Source organism: Cibotium barometz, chromosome 55, assembly GCF_041138505.1.
Source record: "Cibotium barometz isolate CiBa-2024 chromosome 55, ASM4113850v1, whole genome shotgun sequence".
Lineage (NCBI taxonomy): Eukaryota > Viridiplantae > Streptophyta > Polypodiopsida > Cyatheales > Cibotiaceae > Cibotium > Cibotium barometz.
The window spans coordinates 25,561,216-25,582,367 of NC_141100.1; the positions used below are offsets into that span (position 1 = coordinate 25,561,216).

Here is a 21,152-nt window from a genome sequence, read left to right on the forward strand (position 1 = left end):
GAGAGAGAGAGAGCGAGAGCGAGAGCAAGAGAGAGAGAGAGAGAGAAAGAGAGTTTCAACCAACATTCCCTATGTAGTGCTAATGGCACACAAGTCAAACATCTAATCACTGAAAATTTAAAGAGAACAAGTTGAATAAAAGAACAAGTTGGAGAAATCATTTGGGACAAACAAGAATGATAATGCAAAAAAAATAAAAATTAATTACTAGAGGATGATAACTTAATACCTTAGAAGAGTAAAGGCATTGAGATACCATTGTCTCTTTATGATTTCATAAAAGATTATGACTTTGAAGTTCACAATTTAGTGTAAATTTGTATTTGCATTTTTGCATGATTATACATTTCTTCTTCACTTCCTACATACATTTTTACCAAGCTGCCGATGGCAACACGATTAACTGGCCCCGTTTTTTGAAAGGGAAATCTTGATCTACGAGCAACCGGTGCAAGTCTCTCTAGTTCCTCTTGGCCCTAAGGGTTTTTTGGGGTGCTCTACAAGCTAGTAATTTCAACATTTTCATTTGATGCCTCCAGAATAGAGATCTTAGCATGTGTGCTTCACATAAAGGTACTTTAGTGAAAGTGATATGAATCCATGATTATCTCATCAAATCTAATACTTCTTGACTTGAATCATAACTAGACAAACTGCTATATTGCATCCAAAATAGTGATTCATTTTCACTAATTAGGGATTAATCATCCCTAATCCCAACCATTGGGCATGCTTGATGGTGGTTGAATCTTGCCATTAGGGACCTACCATAGCTCCCTATCACTTCATATTGTAAAAGCCCCTTGTTTATTTATCATTATTCTTAATCCACCATGTTAATACTCTTTTGGGATCCACCTTAAATCTTTCAATCACCTCTTGCTCTCTCTCTCTCTCTCTCTCTCTCTCTCTCTCTCTCTCTCTCTCTCTCTCTCTCTCTCTCTCTCTCTCTCTCTCTCTCTCTCTCTCTCTCTCTCTCTCTCTCTCTCTCGCGTGCGTGCGTGCGCGTGTCCAATACCTGCAATGGCATGAGCACCCTGGTGCCCTCCTCTATTCGTGCTTTACGCTGGTTGCCCTGCCCTCCCTTGGCACGTGCGACTGTGCACCTGCACCCTGCCTCTTGCTGCACTGCTGCTACCACAACTATGTGTACTATGCTCCGTGTTGCGTTCCCTCTTCCCATTTCATACTTGTGCAACCCCTATGCCTCCTATTTTGTTCTTGTCCACCGTGCCCTCCCTTCGCACGTGCGACTGTGCACCTGCACCTGCACCTGCACCCTGCCTCTTGCTGCACTGCTACCACCACAACTATGTGTACTGTGCTCTGTGTTGCGTTCCCTCTTCCCATTTCATACTTGTGCAACCCCTATGCCTCCTATTTTGTTCTTGTGCACTACACTGCTATATGCTGTCTGTCTCGCACCTATGCACCCTCTGGTCGTTTCGTACCCGTGCTGTCCTCTCCCCTTTTCCCACCCTCCCTTGCTTAGGCCGCCAAGGTAGCAACTAGGGGGAAATAGCCACAATGAATCTACAGGATCTGGAGGCATACATAAGGATAGTGGAGGACAACACCAAGAAGTTATTGCGTGAACAAAAGAAGATGTTGGAAAGGGCTCTGAACCAACATGAAAAATAGTTGGAAGGCCTCCGCAAGGAGATAGAGGGAAAGAACAACGAGATTGAAGAATTGGCAGCCCAGGTGAACCAATAGGAAGAGGTGATTCATATGTTGAAACTGCAACAAACACGAATGCCAATGGGAACTTTAGGCAAAAATGGAAGACCTATAGCTCGGGGGGTGCACCTTCAAATCCGTTTGTGTACCATGTGAGTTCAAAAGGAGGGGTTATTTTATTACTTGGGCGGCTTACAATTTTAAAAATACAGGAGGGGTTGAAATATAGCAATCTTGTTAAATCAACAAGAGGGGGTTTTTAATTCAATATTATTTAGAAGCATCCTTTAACCCAAGTGGTAAAGACCTCTTTTAAAGGTCCATGTAGTGAGTTCAAATCTTGGACCCATGTGGGATTTTGAAATAAATCCCTGGACCCAAGTAGTATTATGAGAAAAAATCTTGGACCACCTAGGATTTTTAAAGTAGCATCAAAACAATCCTAGACCCAAGTAGTGTTATGAAAAAATATGGTGGACCACCTAGGATTTTTAAAAGTAGTATTTTCAAAAGGTACTAAAAAAAAGTAGAGGAAATGAATAGTGAGATACGCATTCAAGGCTTTTTTTGAAAATCTAAACATTATTTTTGAACATTACATAACTCTCTCTCTCTCTCTCTCTCTCTCTCTCTCTCTCTCTCTCCATGCACTCTCTGTGTACACTTCTATTGTCTTGTTCTTACATGCCTTGTTTCTTGTTCACCGCCTTGCATATCTATTTCAGTAAGAGACCTATTTCAATAAGGTAATCTAGCTTCCTAGAGTCATTTTGCAAGAAATTTCAGCTCTTTTTTTTGCTTAATACTATTCATTTACAAGTAGTACAAGCTTCTAGAAATGTATTGCTATTGGAGATTGAAGTTGTATGATAATCAAGTGATTAAAGAGATTATAGATTATTTGTTAATAAGAGATTAAAATGTTTTTTCTTTTATGCAGGGTATTTAGGTTTCAATTGCAAGTAGTGGGTTCTCTATTCTTGCAAGTGAGTTTCTTATTTGGCAAGAATTGAAGCTATAATCTCTATACAAGTTGAGAATGTGGCTTGGAGAAGTTGAGATTATACATTATTTGTTAGTAAGATATTAAAGTGTTTTTCTTTTATGTTGGGTTTCAATTGCAAGTAGTGGGTTCTCTATTCTTGCAAGTGGGTTTCTTATTTGGCAAAATTTGAAGCTATAATCTCTCTACAAGTTGAGAATGTGGCTTGGAGAAGTTGAGATTATACATTATTTGTTAATAAGATATTAAAGTGTTTTTTCTTTTATGCAGGGTCTTTGGGTTTCAATTGCAAGTAGTGTGTTCTCTATTCTTGCAAGGGGGTTTCTTATTTGGCAAGAATTGAAGCTATAATCTCTCTACAAGTTGAGAATGTGGCTTCTAGAAGTTGCCTCTTGAGTGGTATAATCAATTGCAAGTAGTGGGTTCTCTATTCTTGCAAGGGGGTTTCTTATTTGGCAAGAATTGAAGCTATAATCTCTCTACAAGTTGAGAATGTGGCTTGTAGAAGTTGCCTCTTGAGTGGTATAATCAAAATCATTTTTTAAGAAAAATATAATTAGAAATATAATCAATATGTTATTAAGATTTTAACTAAGCTAATATGCTTTCTTTTGCTATGTCGCTATTTGGAAGCTTGCCCGAAGCTTGTGGGTTTTTTTTTGCAAGAAGTGGGCTTCAACAAATTATTTTACAACTAAAGAGTAAGTAAGCAGTATGATAAATTTTATTTGAATATGAATCCTCATTAAAGGGCAGCCCCCTTTGTTTTTTGTCTTCTTCCATTTTGTTACTTATCTCTATGCTTGCTCCACTAAATAGGTATTATGCAGATAGAATTATTGTAATAATTCTATGCTTGTTCCACTAAATAGGTATTATGCAAATAGAGATTATTGTAATAATTTCTCATCATGCCTTGCTTTAAAAGGATTTTCTTATCCCTAAAATTTAGGATAGAACAATCCCACATGAACATTTTATGTCATCATTTTTCTAATTTTTGCTTTTTTTAAATTTCTTTAGGTGTTGGGCTCATCAATCTCATGATGTCAAAGACTCACATAAATGTTTTTGAACATGGTTCTTATCGAAGAAGTTATTGGGTTATATTAGATAGTGGCGGGTGATTGCACCTATAGTGTAATATGAAAGGAGATTATGCAAGAAGATGGCATTGTTAATGATGCTTTCCAATTTGTCATCAAAGACAAAGATGATAATGACCTTTGCACACTAAATTCTACTCAAGAAGAGCATTGGCAAGTGGAGAATAAGAAATATGTAGGTATAAAGCGACTATTGAATGTGCTTGAGGAGAGTGGGCCTTCGAAGCGTGTGTGTAGAAGCTTGGATGAATACATAGAATATACTCAAGAGAATGCAAGTGAAGAAGGTGATGCTAGTAGGGAGCATAATCCAGATGGTGATGATAGGAAAGGGTGCTGAAACAAGATGCTTAAAAGTATCTTAATTTCAAAATTAGCTCTTCAAAGTTGGGAGGATTAATGTGAGAAGATATGCAAAAAGTTGAGAGAGTGGCAGCCACCCACCAAGGGATGATAGGTTTGAGATCATGATGGAAGATGTTGATGACACACATTTAATTCGAGTGTGGTGTCATGAATGTGGAAATGCTTATGGGAAGGGAACTATTGGTGGTAAACAATCACCTTACTCTTGCTTGTCCAACTTTATGCGGTTTCAAATTCTTGATAGCCAAAGCACATCAAAAGAGATACCTAGCTAATCATGGATCAAAGGTGGAAACACAACCTACAGTAAGAGGTTCTGGAAAGGAGTCACAAGATGATTGCAAGGATGCACTAACAATTCTTGGAGCTATTGAGAAGATGAATAATTTTAATAATACTCATGAAGGTAAGCTACTAAACAATTATATTCTTGATCATGCAAGTTATCTTCACTTACTGTTTTAGGTTATCTTTTCAAAAAGTTTTTTCTTATGTATTTGTTGATTTTGCAGGGGCTTATTTTCAACTTATTTGCTTACATAAGGGTTGATTTTTAGTTGTTTGCTCATGTAGGGGCTAATTTTTTGCTTGTGGAAGCAACTTTGAATGAATATAAAGATAAAAGTTTTGTCAACATGGCATGCAAGCATGATGGAAAGTGGCTACCCTTGTGTCCTCGAGGTTCAGATTTGAAGACGCTTTTAGAACAACATATCCAAGGGAAAGCTCACATTACAGCATGTAGCACAACAAATTAGTGGCTCATTCACCTCCAATCTTGACAGGACTTTCGGGGCGGCCAAGAAAACATTTTGACAAAGATCCACATCAAAGATATTTGAGTGATTTCCTAACATCAACCACATTGCCACAGCAAGAACATGTACGAGCATCTTCCATTATTGGAGGTGATTCAAGCTTGCCTTCACTGAGTCTAAATTTTTTGTGTTGGGGATTATGGCAACGTACCATGCATGTAAAAGGAGTTGATATTGATATAAAACCTTTCCTACATGATGTAAAGATGGGTCATGATGAGTGGTATTGTGAGCCCTACACTAAAGCTACTTTATATGATGGTACTAAGAAGTACGAGGTAGAAGGATGTTATAGACACATAAATTGTCTTTGGATTTCAAAAATTGGAATGCCCTTTGATGCTTTTACATGTGAATACTGTAATAAAATTATGGCTTGTGATTATTTTCGCATAAGGGTTTATAGAGTCTAGTGCCATTAACAAGAGGGGAGGCAGTCCTGAATACAGGTAAAGGGAGGCGTTTAGATTTTATTAGTATTAAAGAGCTAAAAAATGCAACACTTAAGTCTAGAAAGGACTTGAAAGAGGCAAGGAGGAAGCTATGGTGGTTGAATGCCAAAGTTGTAATGTTCTCTCTCTGAGGATTCGATCTTTGAAAGAAGAAAATTTTGAATGCATCAACAGAAAGGATGTGCAAAGTTTTTGCAACAACATTATCGAGGCTCATAGGGGCAAGGCAGATTTGGGTGAAAATCAGCTTTATGGGATTTTTTCCAAGATGTTGCCAAAAATGCTTTGAGGCCCAAAAAGGGGGCAAAGGTTTATGGAGTCCACAAAGACCATGTTTGAAGTCATTAAGCTATGGGGTGGGCCACGTTTGCATGACTTTTTGAGTGCAAATCTTGCAGGACCATCTATATCTACTACTAAGAGGCAAGCAAGAAAGGCAACTCACTTTAAAGCACGGGAGCATGGATATATTTTTGATGCGGTAGGCAGCAAGATCTACATGGATGCCAAGATCAGACATGGTGTCACATCATCAAGGGTTCCAATCATCATCGTGTTGAAGATGAGACAACCATCAAGTGTCACATAAGGTAGACTTTCTTGAATCTATTGCTATGTTTCTTTTCTTCAAAAATCTGAAATTTATTATGCACGAGGTAAATTATGAATTAATTGTTCACTACATGTTCATATAATGAGGATATTAAGTAGAGCTATATGTTTTGATAGGTGGGATGCAAAGGATGATATGCTTATTGGATTTTGTGGAAGCAAAGAGGACAATCATCAATGTTGCTCAAATGATGCAATCATTGTTGGAGATGGCTCAACAGGATATGATAAAATAGTGGATGCATTTAAAAACCATGTGATGGGACACTATGCTAGACTTCTTATTGTTAATCCTCTTCATGAGAGTCTTCTACCATGACTAGCTTTTTTAAAAAACCATGTGATGGGACACTATGCTAGACTTCTTATTGTTAATCCTCTTCATGAGAGTCTTCCATGACTAGCTTTGGTTGTACACTGCAGATGTAATCGTTTTGATAGTGGTTTTGTGAGAAATCAGTGGAATCTTGTGGAGACCATGTGGAATGCAAAGTTCAAGGAAACCATAGGACATGCTTTAGATGGTGATAGTAGATGCTGCAAGCTCATGCTTGAAGGCTACCTTGGAAAAAATGATACACCATTCTTCATTGATTGGTGTGGATGGAAGTTGATAGGTAAGATGGTAGGTAGAGATGCATATGAGTTACATGATCAGGACTTTGTACATGGGGGAAAGAAGTTGGTAAGTCCTCTACAGCCCCACTTGACAACTTGTGATTGGACATGTCTAGATCACACTAAACCATGTGGCTATAGTTTAAAATTCGTTCTCAATTGATGAGAACATGTTACGAGATAGAGACATACAAAGAAATGATCGATAGAATTGGGGAGCAACTCAAAGAATTGCAAGTAGATAGGTGCAAAAGTTACAAAAAAAAAGAGTGGAGTATGCAAGGAACAAAGACATATTTGTTGGTTGTGGTTGAATATATTGAAATTTTCTTATCACCATATCTAGATTTGAGGGCGCGTGTGGTGCTTGCAGCCAAAGTAGTTTTCTTTTTCAAGCTTTGGAGGTTATGGGTCCAACATGAAGTTGATGGAATCCTAGAGGAGGCAAGTGTTGAAGTAAAGAAGAATATGGTCAGCCCCAATAATAGAGGTTGATGTGGAAAGTTCATCTTCAAGTCTACATTGGTAAGCCAACTGAATGGGAACTTAACACTATCAAAGAACCGCTTAACAAGGGTGCGACAGGGAGTTTATTTCAGCCATGAGGAAATATCAGTGTCTTCAAGAAATGGAAACTTTTTAGGGATTGGGAGTGATTGTGCGGTTTACTTCTATGATGATACACAAGGACAAGGGACAAGGAAATCCAAAAAGAAAGGGCAAAGCCACAAACTTGAAGAAAGCGGAGAAAAGTCATAGCATATGGTACCTTGGAAGGGTTCAAAAGATGCAAAAGAAGGTAGGATGCAAGTATGTACATTACAAATGGGGTTTAGATTTGACCAATCGACCTCAAGGTCTAGAGATTCAGCTTGGATGGTATTAAAAGGTGAAAAGTCCACATATGTACACATATGATTTGACTGACTTGAACATGGTGGATATAGAATCAGTCATCGCATTAGCAAATTCAACATATAATGAAGCAACAGATAGATATCAGCTTGATGGAGATGACTTTAAGCTTCTTAATGATTTTCTAATGGCTAATGATTAGTTGATCATATGTATTTCATGTAGTGTTCTGTGCTAGTCTATTTCTTATCATAGATGGCATCATTATTGTGTATATTTTCATCCTTGCAGGCAAGAGATTTTTAGGTTTGTCAAGAAACAAGGAGCTCGAGTGAGGAAAAATACTTTTTGTTGGCTGAAGTTTTGTTGGCTAAAGTTACCCATATGCCACGTCTATAGTGGATTTTCATAGCTCTACTTGCCCGAGAGAGAGAGAGAGAGAGAGAGAGGGATAGAGGTTTATTCTTAATGGCATGCAAGTGAAGTGTCTAATAATATAATAACCATGTAGATGGTCACACCAAAAATGTGAAGTGTCTAATAACCATGTAGATGGTCACACCAAAAATGTGAAGCAAGTTGAATAAAAAAATAAGTTGGAGAAGTTATTTGAGACAAACTGGAATGATGAAGAACAGGAAGAAAAATGAAATGCTAGAGGATATTGAAAACTCAATAACTTAGAACTTAGAACACTAAAGGCATAGAGAAACCATTGTGTAATCTCTTTACACAATGACATAGAGAAACCATTGTGTAATCTCTTTACAATGCTGTAATAGATTAAACCTTTAAAGTTAAAGTGTAGTTTAAAATTTTACTTACATATTTGTGAAAATATGTAAGTACAGTTTAAACTTTTATTTACATATTTGCCAAAATAGTTATTATTTTCTTCTTCTTTACTTTCTACTCACAATTTAGCTCCGTAACTCATCCTCGTTACTTTGATGTGCATATGGCATCCTCTATTTCCTTGAATATAGATAGCAACTTGTTCCATCAAGGTGCCACAATTGTTGGTCCCCAAGGTGGTATTCGAGTGGGTGGAGATTGGGACTCTCATTCAAGAGGTTTCTCCTTCCTTGTGGTTGTTCGTACGTAGGTGGGCACGATGGTCATCATCATCCCAGGCATTAGGCAAGTCCTAATTTAGATGTTTGTACCTGTTCATTGAGACGATCTTGTGGTGTGGTGACAACAATGTGCTATGCTTGCCCGTCAAGCTCCATGCCTTAGATCCAGGATAGTGGCTACCATGGACATCGAAGATCGTGATTTGATTGTGAAGCCATGAGTAACTAATTATAACCTTGTAGGTTGTTCACTCTAATTGGCTGAGCGACTCACTTATGGGGCTCACGTTGTGGCTTGAAGTCCATTGCCTTCAAAAGTGACCAGTATTTGGAGGCTTGGTATCTGCTTGTGTTACTAGAAGTAGGGTGAAGTTCCTTATGCCCCCTATAGGCTAGGCATAGGACTTAAAAGACTATTGTTGTTAGAGAGCTTCCATCTTACCTAAGTTGCATAATTCCAAAGCATAAACGCCATTAAAATAGAGGTGATTCTTGATTATGTTCTGAAGTATGTTGTATCTTGCTCGTATATAACCCAAAGTTAAAGCAAGAATGCCATTCACCTAGCAATTATATTCTTATGGGGCTCACGTTGTGGCTTGATGTCCATTGCCTTTAGAAGTGGCCAATATTTGGAAGCTTGGTACCCGCATGTGGTACTAGAAGTAGGGTGAAATTCCTTATGCCCGCCATAGGCTAGACATAGGACTTAAAAGACCATTGTTGTTGAAGAGCTTCCATCTCACCTAAGTTGCAGCAATCCAAAGCATAAATGAAATTAAAATAGAGGTGATTCTCAATTATGTTCTTATGTATGTTGTATCTCGCACTCGTATATAAGGTTCCCAAAGTTAAAGCAAGAATGCCATTCACCTCTAGCAATTATTTTCTTAAATCTAGCCGACCAGTATAACCCAAAGTTAAAACAAGAATAGCGTTCTCAATTACAACATTCTTAAGGGTGTTATATCTAGCTGGTATAGCCCAAAGTCAGAACAACAATGCCATTCACCTACCACTACCAGGTGTAAGAAAAACATTCACCTTCAGTATAAAGTGGTGGCATTTGTGCACGTCTCTCCAAAATTAATCAGTGCAAAGTCCTTCCAAGGCATGCCAACAAAGGGTCTTATCGACGACTGCTTGCACGTAGATTAAATAGCTTACAGTTATTGAAACCTAATCTCTCATCACTACTACTGCTGCAACTTGCAAGAGTGCATGTACTGGGCATAGAGTATAATTCAAAAGAAGACCTATCAGTGTCATATTCTTAAGTACATCTCACAGCCTAGCTCTAGAGTATAATTCAGAAGAAGACCGATCAGTGTCATATTCTTGAGTACACCTCACAGCCTAGCTCTACCAATTAAGCTTGAGTTGCTCCTGACCATCTCCATAGCATGTGGCAAGCGTCCTCCTCCTGCAAGGTTTGCAATGTCAACACTGTCCTGCACAGGCGCGTTAAGGTAAGGATCGTTTAAAGGTAAAACGGATGGATTAAAATGTGTTTGCGCATTCGGTGTATGCAGCTTGGCAGCATAAGCATGCACTCGAACAATACATGTGCAGTTCGGTGTGCGCAAGATGCAGCACCGAACATTGACGAGCTGCTGTGCTTGGCCTTCGTTTTTTGAGCCAGGCCTTCTACTTAGGCGGGTTTCACAAGTATCCGGCGGACTCACCAGCGTGTCAGGCAAGGCGGGCGCACACTTTTTGGTTGCATAGCGGACATCCCCAAGGTCCATTTCACAAATGTCGCCCAAAACGTTGGACGTTTCTCCCAACATTTTTCGCCCAAAAGAGACATAGAAGCTCATCAATCAAACAGCTTTCTTCAATCAAACAAATCACATATACCATTTCATAGACCACAAACTTTTCAACATGCCATGTTTTGAAAGGTGTACCTTCTTCAGAGGGCTTCTGAATGTGGACTACAATTCAAAGTGCTGCTTTTGCAACGTACAAGATTTTGGTGACTCGCAGCATGCTACGACTCCTGCAAAAAGAAGAAAAAACAAATGTATTCTTTTGCAGAGAGGACAGGGGAGTCGAACCCCTTCACCAACACCACAAAACAAGTGTAGCTACACCGAAGCCCTCTTCGAGAAAGGGGGACACGGTGAGTGTGGATAATTGCACCATCTCCCCCCTTCCCAAATAAAAGAAGTGGTTAGTATCAATACGTGAAGACAAAAATATATATCTATTCCAAGAAATATAAAAGACACAATCATCATTGCTTTCAAACCATGTATATCTCACAGAAGAAATATCCACCATATCAGAGAATAGATATCCACCATATCAATAGCACCTGCATTCACACTAAACATTTACTGATGCAATGCAAAGTTAACCCACATCAACCAAGTTCCTCCTCGTCTGCAATGTTTTCAAGATCAACATGTCATCGAAGGTACTCACGATACATGGAGCTTGCTAGATTGTCATGTGGATTGGATCCCGAGCCACAACCATCATACACAACATCATCTATGCTCTGATACTCATACCCAATATCATCGGCCCCATTCTGTCCTCGTTCAAGTATGTCATTGGCATCTTCTGTTGCTACGGCTTGGACCTCGGCCAAAGTGCTTGCTAATATCCCTCGCGTCTCCTCTACATTGCCTCCAGCTCTCGGAGTTCAGTCTCTGCTTCTTGCACCCAATTCATGTCAAACATGTCACGATGCACAATACACATATTGTGCAACCCAATGCAAGCAGCTACTATGTCACGAACATTTGCAAGGTCCATGTCACACCTTTTCATAAGGATGTAGAATCTTGCTTTTAACATACCGAAAGCTCTTTCCACAGCCATGCATGAACTCAACTGAACAAAGTTCCAGTGGTTCTTGCACCTGGACAATCTATTCTTTCCACCTTCGAACGGAGACAACATAAACTTCCTCACGGGATATCCACAATCACCCAACAAACAGTACCTTCCAAGCCCCCTTCTTTGACATCTCTACCCAAGAGCACTACGAGAAAATAGCAAGAGTCATGCATGGACCCAGCATAGCCTAGTCCCACACATGACAATCAGTCATGACAGTGAGTTGAAGTAAGATCGAGTGAAACCCCTTCCGATTGTAATAATCTACATGGTTGCTCCTTGGCGCGTGATGATGGCAATGTGAGAGCCATCTATGGCTCCTACCATGAATGGAATGCCACAAAGTGCTTCAAAGGATGTGGCAATGTCAGCCATACAATGACTGTCATGCCACCTAATGTATAGGTCACGAAGACCTAATTTCACAATTGCCAAGCAAAATTGCAAGACTGGTGCAAGCGGTGCTATTAGCACAACCATACAAACCTCCTAGCACCTCAAGATTTGAGCCTTTAGCCAATCTATGTAGTGCCAAGCAAACACACTTCTCCATTGGTATAGCTGCTTGCATGGTTGTATTCTGTCGCTGCATTTGCGAAGTAACTTTTGTGCAAATGTAAGTGAAAGTCTGCTTGCTCACATGCATTCGCCTCTTAAAGATGTCATCAGAGTACAACCCGAAGAGGCATCTCTCCATGAAATTCTAGGGCCGTTCATATACCCAACATGCACAGTTGTCATGCCTTCTGCGATGCTTGCACATTCTAATGGCTTGAGCCACTCTTCCATAGTGCTGATTGGCTTGAGACCACGGCAGTATGTCTTCCTCCTCTGTGTAGTCATGGGTATGCACATGTTCATCCATCAATACAATAAGTATTGCACAAAACGAGGTGCAGACCATGGCTTGTTCCGTAGACATATCCATTGCTCCACTCCTGTTTTTTTTAATGCATGCATACCACGCAAATTCACACATGCAAATATGAAAGTGGAAGCGAAGCAAATGCAAACAAACATCAGCCACGTAAAGGTAGTAGCATGATAGAAACATACAATGCCTCGAAGCACAAATTCAAGCTATTCTACCAACGTCTGAAAATAAAAGAATAATGCATGGAAAAAAATCTAATAGTCCAAATTGGCTCTTGTTCCACAAAAGTGGGTGTCATTTCTGGGATGCACGATCAAGGAAGCGGATCATTGTAGATCCCAAGGTCTCTAGGATCTACAACCTTTGTCCTTCTACTGCCTCCCTCGCTGCTTCTGTTGCCTCCTCAGACTGCAGAGAGTGCTAGAACACCTATTGTGGAGATTAAATGTAGATTAAAGGAGCACTAATGGTGAACACGAGCTGTAAAATTTTGGTGCCAACATTATGGCTTTATAATACCATAAAAAGGCAGCTCTTACATACCAAATTGCAGTTGCAGTGCGGGACCTCTTATTTCTAATAGTAGCAAAAAGCCAAGCACAAATTTATCTTGTGAAACTAGTGTTGCAGAAGCTCAAGATAGATACACAAGTACCATGAGTAATCTATTCCAACAGGTAGACGCTTACATGTGTTCAAATAGGTAGATGCTTAATATAATCTATTGTCTTCAATATCTACACATACATCACATATCAATGGTGTTTGCAAATGATAAATTATGTGTTCCTACCTAATATACATGTGCATGCATATGAACAGTATTATAATCCATATGAAAGTCTCACATCCAAGTAGAAGAAAGCATTAAACTAAAGGTTTAATGATAACAAAAATCATTTTGGTTTCTTGGCCAGACTGTGAAGAAAAGTAATTGCTGTTACGAACACACACCAAACCAGCGCTAGAGAAGAGGAAACATGATAAAAAATAGACAATAGAACACATAATCTCTGGGGCATACCTGTTCAATGATCAATGATGCAGCTTGGCGCTTATGAAACCCATAGCTAGAATGCGTACCTGCTTGATGCAGTGAATGCCCATTTATACTCACATGTAGAGATGGTGGGAGAATGGTGTGATGGGGTGAAGGCAAGAGAGGACATGATTGATGCCATAGAGCATCCGGGCACGTGGATTGCACTTGGGCAAGAGGAGCATGCTGGTGTCACGAAGCAAGGTTTCCCGTCCGTGAGTAGGCATGCCACCTATCGGACGTGAGGAGGAGGTGTGAATAGTGAAGGCATGCCATACAGTATGTGGCAGATATGCACTCGAGGCACATTTGACAGCGCACGCGTCCACATCTGCGGACGTCCATGAAACCCACCTTACATAGGCAACAAAGCCTCTGCTGGGGCAACTGCACTTGGGATAATGTCCATGCTTATCCAAAGCGATCATGAGATGATTGATTAAAGGGAGGAGGGCCCGCTTTGTTCCAAAGCGATGCTCCTTAAAGCACACGAATGCTCCCCATGTGGCAGCAGGCCACTCCCACTGTGATAAGTAAAACTTTGCAAGAGCTTATCCTCAAACAAGGATGCACACCTCTTGAGTGGGGGGGGATTTTGCTTTTCGACCTTTGACCATCTCCTTTTGACCCCCCCCCTTCACCACATTCAATCAATACATCTTGGGCTCATCTGCATAATATATATCAAGGATTGCTAGAACACATGTTGATTATAAGGAATTTCCTATGGTATAACTTTGTCATGTTTCCTTTCTTTTTAAAGGGACCCACCTAGCATTGCTAAATTTGAACCCTCATTACTCCAACATCTACTTTGCTAAAACAGATCAAAAGACGATAAGGGAGTATTGGTCTTCTCGAGAGGGCATGGGCATTGAATGAGAAGGTGTTCACCATGGATCTACCAACAAAGAAGGAGACCGAAAAAATGTGAAACTGCATCTACATGACTAATGCATTCATTAAAGGACACCTTTACCCAAAAAAATGAGAGCCAAAATTGTACGGGATCAATGCACTCACATTAAAAGACACCTTTAACAAAAAGAACAAAAAAGAAGAGCCTCAATTGTATGCTCTAGTGGCACAAGATATTGCAGGTATTTATTCCTCTATTTGTTTACTCTTTATCTTTACCTTTATGTTTATTTTACTCTTTATATGAAACTCTCTCCCTCTTTCTTGAAACTCTAATCTAGCATGTGTGGTGTAATAAGGGTTAGGGTTAAGGTTAGGGTTTGGGAGTGATTAGTGCTAATCACTTGTTCTCTCTTGCTTTTTCTCTCCCTCTAGCTTGAGTGATTAGGATACCTCATAATTGTCTTGTGTAGAGATCCTGCACGATCTTCCCGAGAGAGGTTACACCACCAGTTAGATAGAGCAACTGCGTCGGTATGAAAATGAGTGCAGGAGGAGGGCGGTGACGAGTGGCTATGGTTGAGCTCTTGAGCATAGCTTAAGCTCTACGGATTAGCAACTTCCCACGACATGTTAGGGTGAGCTTAACACATCATGTGTAATAACATTAGTTGTCTCATTGCACACTTATTTAATGGCAATGAGAAACCCTTTTTTGTAGCATGACTTGATTCTTGCTTGGCGTTGAGAATGCAAAGCTTTCCATCCCCTGGATGTTTCCTATATAGTCTAGCTGTGTGCTCTTTATAGTTATAGTAAAAGCATTTAACCTTTTTCTTGAAGGGTTAAATCGTCACACTAAGTCTTCTTTTTAAGCTTTCCATTAGCACATCAAACGATGGTGGGTGTGAAGAAGGTATCCAGGCCTTGTGACCGTGTCGGTCCACGATCATAGTTAGTGCCATCGTTACTAGTGTAGAATTGACTCATTTTGAAAGATGTACTAGATACCACTATAGTGCATTTTTCCCACCTCCCATGGTTATCTTGGCTCATCTTGGGCCTCGTAATGTTAAATCATAGTGTCCAAGAGTGGACCATTGTGATATCCCAAACACTACATGAGGGTGGAGCATTGTGATATCCAACATTGTAACAATCATAAAAATTTCCCAAAGTTCAAAGATTTTCATAAACTTAATGAGAGGTTAACCGAGTCTTCATTATCCATGTAAATTTTATAGTGCCTATTCATAAACTCACTTGTGGATCTAGGAGACAATATCTTATTATTGTAAGAAATGCCGAAGGGAAAAGGTAATCCCTAAACCTTTCCAATGGAAACTCATTTGTGCATTTAGGAGACAATATCTTATTTTTATTATGAAAAATGTCAAAGGGAAAAGGTTATCCCTAAACCTTTCCAATGGAAATGTGTCATTATTAGTCGTCATATTCATGATGGTAGCAAAGAAGAAGTGGCCATGCAAGACAAGTTTGTACTTCGGAAAAGAACACACATATACATACTACCCCTCAGTGTCGCATGTAGCGACTTTAACAACACTACTTGTTAACCCATGCAAAGAGTTTTAAGTTAGAGTGTCCAAGAGTAAATTTTATGTGTGGAATATTAAGGGATAATTGTCCACTATAGCATGTAGAGTACTTGACAACCTACCAAATCTGACTAACTCTAGACCATCTAGCCTCCTTAGCTACTATCATGTATGGTTATAGGGATGTAACAGGAACTTGGGATGCTCAACCATGGCTACTCCTAATATTGAGAGATGTATAAACATGATCTAGCCGGGGCTAATACAAAATTAGGGTGGAGCATTGTGATATCCAAAATTGTAACAATTATAAAAAATTCTCAAAGTTTAAAGATTTTCATAAACTTAATAAGAGGTTCTAAGACCATATTAATGAGTCTTCATTATGTCAATTTTACAATCCCTATTCATAAACTCACTTAATGTGGATTTAGGAGATAATATCTTGTTATTAAAAGAGATAATATCTTGTTATTGTAAGAGATAATATCTTGCTATTGTAAGAAATGCCAAAGGAAAAAGGTAATCCCTTAACCTTTACAATGTAAATGTGTCATTATTAGTTCTCATCATGATGGATCTTCATGATGGTAGGGAATAAGTGACGGTGCAAGACAAGTGTTTACTTTGGAAAAAAAACACACACAGATACATACTACCCCTTGATGTGGCATAATACATCGCCATAGTTATGAAATTTCTATCCTCGGCTATCGCCATAGTCAGGAAGCTTCTGTCCTCGACTATTGCTAATATAGCAACATAACTTTTACTAATTTTTCATCACTACCCTAGCCAGGGATCTGCTTTTTCCTCTCTTTAATCTATTCATCGACATCCCCGCCGTGCAGATATATTTATACAGCAAGCTTGTAGATATACACCTTAATTATCAAAGTCATTGGTGAGCGACCTATGTTTCTTAAGCTTACAAGCCTAGCTATGGCGGAGAGATTCTGTAAAGCAGGAGCAAGAGGAAGGCAAGGAGTCTTCTTACACGGGCATAGGAACGGAACATTCTTGGCATAGAAAGAAAGCCGAATGGAGGTACTACAAGGGAGTAGTGGAGGTACTTCAAGGGAGGCATTAGGCACCTCTTCATCTTCAAGAGCAATAGCATGTCTCAGGCTAGGGCTTTGGATTGGTCCATTGGTTGGTATGAACCCCATGGCCCTAGCTTTAGCAGCGAGACCATAGCTTCACCGTTCCTTGATACCATTTTGATCCAAGGAGAAAGAGAGAGACACAATACACCAACAATAGCTCCCAAAAGTGTATGGAATATACACTATAGAAAGATATATATAGGCTGAAGCCTAGGGTTAGGTAGGTACGCTATATATAGGTTGAAGCCTAGGGTTAGGTAGGTACGCTATATATAGCATCAACATCCATCATATTTAGATTATGAGTCTTGAGATCTATCTTCATTGCATGTGTACCCTTGTTTCACATACAAATAAACTCTATCTTAATGTCTTTATAGATTGTAATCTAAGCTTCCTCATAGAGCACACTAGTGTGAAGACTTGCATGTGATCTTGGTTTTGTATTTATAGCCTATCTTGCTCAATCTTGTTCTCTACAAAAATCATGCTATTTGTGTTAACACACATGTTTTACTTTTTTACAATATATTAAATAGGCAAGAATCTTTAGCAAGGCATTGTGTGTTAAATAGGACTATATAAATAGCTCACCTTGTAGTTTATATATCCCTGAGTGCTTGACCACCACCATTATTAGGAAATAAAGGAGAGCTCGGTAAAACCAACTACACCTTCTAGAATTTGAAAATAAAGGTAAACTTGCCTTCATACTGGGTACCAATTTTGGATCCACAAGATCTAATACAAGCATTTTTGCTAGACCTTGCCATTGAATTAGCTTGGAGGCGAAGGGTTGCGGACCCTCAACATTGTTAATGATTTTATTATAGCACTCCATCATGTATTCACAACTTTAGAAGCTTAACTGATTCTAAGAAACAAGTATGATACCGCTAGTTAGACAAGGATTTAAAACCTTGGGAAAATCAACTTGCCTCTAAGAAGCTTTCTAATGGAGAAGCAACCAACGGGGTAATTTATCACAAGAATTTAGAACCTACACTATGAACTAGGGGAGATTGATATCATGACGATGGCCTATGATCTTGTACAGTGTGCATAAGGGTCATGTGTGCACATCTTGAATAAAAAGAAGTCAAGGTGATGGCACCAACACGTGTACTCTCATAAGAAACCTTATTTTCGAGCTTTTTGAAGAGACTATTTTATGCATGTTCTAGAATCAAACAACACAAGGGATCCAAAAAGCTTATGTTGGATGTTGTAGAAGAAGCTCCGGGACACAGACACACAGGCACAAACAAGGAGGAACTTGAGAGAGTGAGAGTCTGTCATGTCTAGCCCGCACTTGGATGCCATGAGGACATAGCTATACAAGCAAGTGAGGACCTAGAGCATTGTGATATCCAACATTGTAACAATTATAAAAAAAATCTCAAGGTTTAAAGATTTTCATAAACTTAATAATAAGAGGTTCTAAGACCATATCAACGAGTGTTCCTTATCAATGTCAATTTTACAATCCCTATTCATAAACTCACCTAACGTGGATTTAGGAGATAATATCTTGTTATTGCAAGAGATAATATCTTGTTATTGTAAGAAATGGCAAAGGGAAAAGGTAATCCCTCAACCGTTACAATGGAAATATGACATTAGTAGTCCTCATCTTCATGATTGTAGTAGGGAATAAGTGGCTATGCAGCAAGACAAGCTTTTACTTTGGAAAAACAAAAAAACACAGAGATCCATACTACGCCTCAATGTGTGATGTAGTAGCAACTTTAACACTGGTTGTAAGCCCACGCAAAGATGTCATTCTCAATGTCAAAGATAACTTGGTTGTTGTGCAAGCTAACAGACCCAATGACCATGGTAGCAGGTGTGTCACCTGGCTGCTTTTGAAGAAAAGGCCAACACATGCGGGGATTTCCATTGTTGGAGGTATAGGCAAGTCCACTTGCGTCATTGCTTAATGTAAAAAGCGAACCATCTGCAAAGACAAAAGAGATTGCAGGCAAGGCGATGGCTGTAGGGTAATCCCAGCATGTGTCAAGACCAGGTGGCCCTGGGGTGGCACTTGGGTCCCAATTGCCAAGCAGAGGCTGCATGGCTGTTCTCCATGCATCCCTGAAGGGTATGTATGCTGCTGTGTCTATGATGGAGAGCATGTCAGACGAGTCAACAATTACACCGCCCGACTGGTCATTGGGGTTGATGTCGAACGTCCCAGCTGGGACACCTACACTTTGGCCTGCCACCAAAATATCCACTATATCTAGGTAATAGAACACGGCATATCCATCTTCTAGCAATTCGTTCTCGTAGTATTGGACCGCTGTGGCACATCAAAAGAATTCCAATGTTAGGAAAAAGGTAAATTCTAAGGGTATAGCATGCAGATCCCGTCATAGCTAGTATCGATTGCGAGAACGTGGGATTGGGAAAAACAACTTACATGGATATGCCCCATCGCCAAACTCGAGCCAGCCAGAGTTGGGCGGAGAGCCGATCGATGCGAAGCAGAAGGAGAAAACGGCTGGGAAATCTTGGAGGCCGACGTAGAACTGCTCTGTCCATGACAAGCTCCGCCCATAGCCTAGACCGAGAATCCCAGACGAGTCAGTGCCCACACCGGCTACATTATTCACACCGCAGCCAAACCCTACGTTCTGTATGCTGACGACACTTGGGGGGCTGGTGGACGCGTCCCAAAAGGTGAACTGCTCTCTACAGATAGATCCAGCAGACGTGGTTCCATCACCATAGCTAGTAGCATAGAAGCAGTGGCCTGCGTCGGCACCTTGTCCGATGTTGACATTTTGGACGAGGTTGCAGTAATCGTCGCCTTGGACTTGAAGGGAGAAGGTGGTGGACTGGGCAGGGTCGTAAACGGGAAAGGCTTCTGGGTAGCATGGGTTGCAGGGCTTGCATTGGATCCAGGGAAGGTCACTGCCGGTGTCCACCAGCATGAGAATGGATTGGGAGGTGCCGGTGCCCGGAGCAACGCCCAGGCTCAGCTCCACGTAGTATTCCGAGACCGAGCCGCCCCTCGTGTAGGCGGTGGTCACTTGGCCATACGGGTCGTAGTTCGACTCGACGTGGGCGCTGTCATGATGCTGATCATGCGATGATGATGATGATGATCTGTTGAAGCGCCGGGCCAACCTCTCCATTCTCAGCCGTGACACACACGCATCGTCGCAGTTGGCTGGGCGGAGGGGAGAATGCTGGTCGAACACGTGATTCACGCCCATCCTTGGAAACCTCCTAGCTGAACCTCCACCACCTCCTGAGCTGTTGCTCCGCCCAAGCGCCATATCTAGAGAGGCAGCAGCTCTGGGCTTAATCAATGGCTTCCTCCCATCGGCTGTGGACATGTACTGCGCACTCATCATCAACAAGAAGCAGAGCATTATAAGACGGAGGAGCTGCAAGCTGTGATCGGTAGGAGCCATGGTAGAGCTAATATCTTCTTCTAAATCAGTAAATGGAGCCCTTAATATACCCTACTTATAAGTACTTAATGCGGTTAAAAACGACCTCACGTCGTTATATTTATGAACGGCCACGGCTTGAATATATATATATATAGCTGCACACACCAAGCTACCCTTTTGGGTATAAAGAATCGAGCAGAGCATATGCGCGCGGACCCTTATTTAATCTGTGCTCTAAATATTTTATGCTGTCAAGACCTTGTTCATATCTCCAGATTCCAGCAGCTTCGTAACATTGCTTAACACATGCTAGCATTGCTTAACACTCTGCCGGCCAATGAACAACCTGTACCCAACGAGGGAGCGCCTTCCTTATCATTAGACTCCTCTAGTTTTTGGCCTCCCCATGGCAAAGGCCTTAGTGGTGGGTATGAGGGGTTGCCTTGCTGCCCCCCAGCCCGCCAGGTGGGCCTGTGCATGGTCATTACGTGGGCCTGTGCATGGTCATTACGCCACGTGTGCAGGTTAGTGAGGCTACAAGTGCTTCTCTACATCTTAGCATGTGGGCCTTGGTGTATGTAGTGTGAGATGTAGGGTTTCGGCTAGGTATGTTGAGTGGCTCTCGGTGCGCCAATTCTTCGCGTGTGGACCTTAGAGGTCGTGTAGTACGGCGCCCTTGGTGTGTGGGCCATACTTGGCCTGCTGGAAGCTTCACCTTCTACAAGTGGTGTTATAGGTGTTGCGCCTTTTATTACGTGGGCCATGGTTTGTGACCCATGTTTGGTACATTTTGAGTGTGTGGTTGTAGGGTCTTGGTGGGCGACGCATACACTAAGTACGGGTATGATCTCTACACATCCTCTGCTGGCTGCTTTA

At 40.7% G+C, this 21,152-nt stretch overlaps 1 protein-coding gene across 1 annotated transcript; it reads right to left on the reverse strand.

The window, feature by feature from the left end:
* Window positions 1-18,531: 18,531 nt before the first annotated feature.
* LOC147607548 (protein ASPARTIC PROTEASE IN GUARD CELL 2-like) lies at window positions 18,532-20,373 on the reverse strand. The gene is made up of 2 exons (XM_086790681.1): window positions 19,295-20,373; window positions 18,532-19,174 (listed from the first exon to the last, which is right to left on the reverse strand). Exons 1-2 carry the CDS (start codon window positions 20,292-20,294, stop codon window positions 18,621-18,623), a joined length of 1,554 nt encoding a protein of 517 aa, XP_086646807.1. The 5' UTR covers window positions 20,295-20,373; the 3' UTR covers window positions 18,532-18,620.
* Between the last annotated feature and the right edge of the window lie 779 nt (window positions 20,374-21,152).